This window comes from Phragmites australis, chromosome 15 (assembly GCF_958298935.1).
Source record: "Phragmites australis chromosome 15, lpPhrAust1.1, whole genome shotgun sequence".
Classification (NCBI taxonomy): domain Eukaryota; kingdom Viridiplantae; phylum Streptophyta; class Magnoliopsida; order Poales; family Poaceae; genus Phragmites; species Phragmites australis.
In genome coordinates this window covers 1,699,887-1,705,886 of record NC_084935.1, presented here as the reverse complement: position 1 = coordinate 1,705,886, position 6,000 = coordinate 1,699,887, and the positions used below count along the sequence as shown (strand labels likewise).

The following is a 6,000-nucleotide window of genomic DNA, read 5'->3' as shown; positions in this document are numbered from 1 at the left end:
ACTAAAACGGTCAGTGCCAACAAGACACGAGTAGCCAAGAATGCAAGCCCTTGTGGATCTACCCACCAATCAGCTCGGAGGCCGGCCACTGTGCATACTCGAAAATGAACTAAAATACCAAAAAAAAAAAAAACAGTACAGTCCTATCCTATGTACACAAATATGTACAAGTGATATGCACGGGTATGTTCTGGCAAAAGGATAAACCAACATAGTGGCAAAGGCCTTCGTTCGTTGGTAAGAAACCAAGAACTTAGGGCATTTTTTGTGAAGGTAAGCTGACATACTCGCCATATTTGATTACCAGGATATTGCATTTATGATTTATTCCGCATTTGAAAGGCTTTACAAGAGAGATTTTCAAAGCTGCTGCATAATATTGCGAAAGGCAGACCACAACATTGTTTGGTAAACTAGATTAGAATTTAACAGATCGTGTAATCCAACTGGTAGATCAGTCCTTGCTTTAGCTTACATAGAAGCTGCATTGTCTGTCAGATAAAACCTTCCGGTTGCATATTGGCCCTTGTGGAGAAACATGGTGGTTGCACTCCAAAAACACCCCACTGACATACCTGCATATGCCTCAGGCAGCCACTGTTACAATGTCTAGGACACAATACTGAACAGCCACTAAGTTACAGGTGCTTTCAAAACGGCAATTTCTCCTGGCTCAGCACGAGTGAAATGTTCAACATGTAAACCGATTCAATGATCCATTGCTTACAGACCGACGGCGTCAGATTATCCTAACCCCTCACAACGGTCTAACTCACACATGACCAGTGACAGAACAAGTTCTACTTACATGTATATACCTCCTTACATAAATTAGCCTCGGCATCGGCGAGCTGCTTAGAGCCTTAAAAAAGCGCAGAGCATCAGATGCCCAGGGCTCCACAATGCTTACAGCACTAGAAGTGCCGAAGTGGCACCCGGCACGCACGTAGACAATTGGCAGACGATCCCTCGCTACTTCACATGGGAATCATAGATGTCAAAGACAGATTCTGGAATAACGGTGGGCAACTTGTCTATGTACATGAAGAGTCGCCTCAGGTTCTCCCTTCGGACCGTAGCCATGTCGACAACGTCCCTGTCATCCGTGTATATCCACAGGTCGGCGGAGTTTACCCTCTTGAGGCTGTCGCGGCAGAATGGACAGGACTGGGATCTTGATCTCCTGCAGCAATACCATAAGACGCTTAGAACAACATAGATTAGATAGCCCTCGAAAAAAGAAGAAATTCAGTGGAAGAATCTGAAAGATATAAGACTGTACACTAGACAGTGATGGCCAGATTCACAGTAGCAAACCCCATGCTAGTGCTGCAATAACATGTTAAGAGAGCACACAAAACAAACGATCCTAGTCCTTTTGGATTGATGTAACATTAATTCAAATAAAAGAACAGTTTGGGCAGTTATACAAATGAATCCCCCATTCTTGCAGTGTCAGACTGATAGCCGAGTCCCCAGTCCCAGATAAACTAATATTCACAAGTGGGACATAATCTCACAAAAAAATCCTTTTGCACTTCACTTGAATTTCTTAAGGTTTTGTTTTGTTTCTCAATAATGGGAAAACCTAAATCCAAACTGAAGCAGAAGATGACATGGCATGTTCTAACTTCTAAGCAAAGAAGGTCCGTGGATATTCCTTATGGAAAACACTCCAACAGTCACCGAAACATAGGAACACTATCCGGCAAGTATAGACAACCAGCGCCAACAAATTTAGGATTTTGTTCAGTAATATCCTTGGTACCCTTAAATTCAGACCTAACAAAGAGAACTCCACCTCACATGTATCTTGGCCTGCAATACACATCACCACATGTTGTTCCACACGAGTTCCCTATCTAACTTTTGGCTGCATAGAGCCTTGCTAATACCAGCATTGCCATTTAATTAATTGAGGCTGCACTAGCATGCTATTATTCAAGTTTGCAACACCCATTCCTAAATTCTGGTTTCGTGGCAACATGTGCATTGAAAAAAGAATTAAGAAAAATACAAGGCCGGTTATTTGGACGAAGTGATGAACAGTATCTTGAAGGTTTCAAGTTCCTCAACCTCTACTTCTACCTATACCATAAGACAGTAAACATTACATGCAAAGCTAGTCAAACATCAAAAGAGCAGGAGTGGCAGCTGATATCAAGCAGCTGTAAGGGGATCTGAAGCAAGGTTTTTCCATTACAGTTTGTTGCCCATCAAACCTCCTGTGAAGATCAACCAGCATATTTCTGGAACGTGGCAGTATAAGAATGCATGCCACAACAGCAAGCAAAGCAAAATGGCCAGTTGGGGTCATGATTCAGGATCAAGAGTTCAAAAGGGTGAATGATCCCATAAATGAAATTGGGAGGGGCGGGGGGTGTCAGGCAAGCAAGAAAGGGACCGGATAGTTTTCTAGCAAGTAACCAGATGAACAGACTGATGCTTCCTTTCAGTTTGGTACTAATTGTTACGAATGGCACTTGTATCCATCGTGAGGGCTCTATGCCTAAATATATACATGTACAGGTGTGCTAAATATGCATTATTGCATGAAAGTTAGAAATTATCTCATGTACTGAAGGCATAGCATTTCATCTTGCATGATAATCAGAAATTATCTCACATACTGAAGGCATAGCATTTTGTCATGAGCATGCAGAAGTACTTAATTGTCGCAAGAACAGAATAGCTAACATATCCCAAAAAACTTTAGAAATGGGAGTGCAAATTTGTACCAGTCACGGTAGCATTTAATGCACATAGCATGGCTACAAGTTGGAAGAACAACTTTGCTGTTTATCTCCATACATATGACACATTCATCCTCTATATCATCATCAATCTCTGATATCACCATTTTCTGATCCTCATCTCGCCTTCTATACCTCTCTATACATATTGCTTTCTGTCTGTTGTCCTCCACTTCATTGATTCCTTCATGTAATTGCATCAAAGAAGGAAATATGACAGCTGCCAAAAAAGAGACCTAATGAATAAGCAATTAAAGATAATAAAGGAGCAAAGCAAATATGGTTCGAATGGTTCGCACTATACCATAAAATTCCCTGATGCTTGCTTTTCTTTCATGAGTAGACATGGTTGTTGTCCCATCAGCATAAACCTGCACATTTAATATAATTGTAATGTTAACCAAAGCGCCAACTCAACCATAAAAGAAGGGACAGAAACCTGGCTCTAAGACAGAAATGATTGTCAACCTTATAAATTAGAATCCTCAACAGCCCAAGTGCACCAGCAAAGCTGCAATCTGTCCACTGCACAAGAAAAAGGAAAAAGTGGGCTGCAGGGCAGTATGCCATCCTCATCTGAAGGCAGGCACCATCATATTCCCTCCGAAATTCAGAAGCACTGCATTTGACAAACAAAATAATTAGCAATGAATTCTCAGTAAGGTACTAAAGTTATGGGAAACCTAAATGATGACTTGCTAGACCAACTAATGCTCAAACATCTAAGGTGGGAAACAAACCATGAACCATAGTTCAATTCATGATTACAAATTCCTTCACAATATTAGCTCTCATGGTGTCTTGTATATTTGTGGACTACGAATTCCATCACAATTCCTAAAGGATGATAGAAATCAATGATGGCAATAATGAAGAGCCACCACATCTTCACTCAAGTGGGAGTGCATGGCAAATCCCAGTGTTATAAAATGGTTCTTCACGGCCAAAAAAGATGAATTTGGCCAAATAGCGGAACAACATGGCACCTAAGCAAGAGGAATTCCATGATGGTAACTCAAAAGCGCTACACAACAGGGCTTCACTGCTAAAAGAGATTTGGCCAAAAAGTAGCAGATTTGTTGACAGGTGTCAGCGTGAAAAGCTACCAGCAGAAAACTTTAGTTGTTTACACATACTAATTATACCCCAAATATATAACTAAAGTAAAGTGGTATATATACCCAACATCAAAGTTGAAGCAATAAACGTGGGGGAAATCTCATTCGAGGTGTCACAATCAACAACGCATCATATCTAATTATGAGTGGAACCTGTTGAAGAAAATATGAATTTTAATGTTTTCTTTTCTTGGGCTATTTCTCTTTGGTTTTGCTGGCCTGTTGGTGGATATGTGGCCCAAAGCCCATGACGGGTTGGTTGCACAAATGGGGCAGCAGCTGCTGCTCGGCTAGGGTTAAGAAAAATCAAGAGAAAATGAGAAAGAGAGGAGAGCTGGCAGCAACTCTGGGGCGGCGGTGGCGGTGCAACCGCCTTCCCCGATTCCTTCGAGGATTGTGCGGGGCTAGAGGGTAGGCTCCTTCTATCAGTAAAAAGAGTAGAAAACTTCCCCTCCTTCTTTGGATCTCCACTGATTTCTCCCTGTTTTCGGTTGCATCTTTGAACTTGATCGAAGGGGGGCTCCAATTCTGGCTCTGGTGCTTCGGTACTCGGGTGATTTGGTGGTGGAGCTCTTGTGTTGGGGCTTATTGGAGCTGTGAACGCCGAGGCTTGCCCGCACTTGCAGTGGCTGTGCGGTTGAGGCTTTGTATCTCCATCTTCCCTCTCAACGGCGCAACTGGCGGGTGATCGGATTTCTGGGACAACGGTTGTAAAGCTGTGCATTGCCTTGGTCATTTGCACGTTTCAGCAAGTTACTTTGTGAGTTTTCCTCATCCTTTCTATTCTGTACAACATGGTTATATACTTGTAGATGCTTTATGATATATGTTGATACTGAGACTGGACATGATTTCTGAGTACAATAGAAAGACATGTGAATTCTCTAGTCTCTCGACATTTTGGTAGCCCTAGATGTTTCAGTCGATGTATGTTCCTGATCTGTTCTTGTGCACCGAGGCATATGTTTGATTTTGAACTCCGGGGGTCTACCTATTGGGCGATTCCTGATTGGATGCTGCTGTCAGTGCAGAGTGTGCTTGTCAATTTTGATTCTAATTGCAGTAGCTGATCAATTACATCTCTGTCTTTGTTTTATCTGGTCAGCACGTGTATGCTTTGTTTTGGGACAGCAACATCGCCCAAGATGATGTTATAAATCTAGAGAAATTGCTCAGGTTCTATAGCTAGCTGTTATCTTAGAAATCATTCCAGTCAGTGATGTTTTCAATAGGACAATTAGGGGGCAGGATCTTGTTAGTCCTGGGGCCAGTTGTCTTTTACTTCCTGAGAGCAATTTCTTACAAATTATGTTCCTGCTGTCTAGAATTTGGTGTTTACATGACTTTGGAAATTGATCTTTATGCTCTACTGTCAATATTTTCAAAGGCCTTGTATACTGAGTACACTCTGTTATGCCTTTGTATATGTGGAACAAAATCTATGCTCATATTATCGCATATTCTACAACAGAACCAACGAGCTAAGGTGACTAGTGCAAATGTTCGCTTCTAATCAAGCTCTTCTCGGGAGTCAGGATTGAACGGAAACCACAACAGAATAAGCCGTATCCAGTGCGATTACATTTGCGCAGACAGTGGCATCCCATGGTCTAATCTCTAACCCACTCCACTCCAGACCTCAAATTAACACAGCAATTTGTGGTAAGCTACTAGTACCAATATGCATAGTGGCCCACCTCAACGTACTGGGAAACAGGAGCAGTATAAAAAAAACATCAATTGAAATGAGGTGAGCTCACTCACAGCGAGTTGGCGTGCTGGATGTCGGCCTCGAGCACCTTGAGCGAGTCCCTGAACGACTTGCCCATGAGCACCGCCACCGGGATAACTCCACCACCGCGCCGCCGCGACCATCCAAATCCCAGCACCACCCCCCCCCCAGCCGCAGCGACCTCCGCCTCCGCCCAAAACCTCCCCCGAACCCTAGCTGCCTCCGCTCCTCCCGATCCGCGCGGCGCAGCGCCCCAATCACTTCCGTGGGCTCCCGCTTCGGTAAACGGCACGGCTCAAGTGGCGGTGGGTTAGTGGCGGGGCCATTTAAAGCTCACGCCCTCTCGCTTTCACTCCGGGTGCCTTGCGTGCACGGGAGGGGAGTAGTACAGTGACGG

General features: G+C 43.5%; 1 protein-coding gene across 1 annotated transcript; it reads right to left on the bottom strand.

Annotated features, from left to right (window-relative positions):
- Window positions 1-545: 545 nt before the first annotated feature.
- On the bottom strand, window positions 546-5,788 carry LOC133893138 (E3 ubiquitin-protein ligase AIRP2-like). Its single transcript, XM_062334104.1, has 5 exons — window positions 5,636-5,788; window positions 3,222-3,372; window positions 3,058-3,124; window positions 2,739-2,973; window positions 546-1,183 (listed from the first exon to the last, which is right to left on the bottom strand). Exons 1-5 carry the CDS (start codon window positions 5,698-5,700, stop codon window positions 973-975), a joined length of 729 nt encoding a protein of 242 aa, XP_062190088.1. The 5' UTR covers window positions 5,701-5,788; the 3' UTR covers window positions 546-972.
- Between the last annotated feature and the right edge of the window lie 212 nt (window positions 5,789-6,000).

What these genes read in the sequence shown, in the direction of transcription:
- LOC133893138 (XM_062334104.1), bottom strand. Translation starts at nt 5,700, where the DNA reads ATGGGCAAGTCGTTCAGGGACTCGCTCAAGGTGCTCGAGGCCGACATC. An exon ending in ATCCAGCACGCCAACTCGCT is followed by an intron (nt 3,373 to 5,635) that starts GTGAGTGAGCTC and finishes TGTCAAATGCAG; the next exon opens with TGCTTCTGAATTTCGGAGGG. An exon ending in TGAGGATTCTAATTTATAAG is followed by an intron (nt 3,125 to 3,221) that starts GTTGACAATCAT and finishes TTAAATGTGCAG; the next exon opens with GTTTATGCTGATGGGACAAC.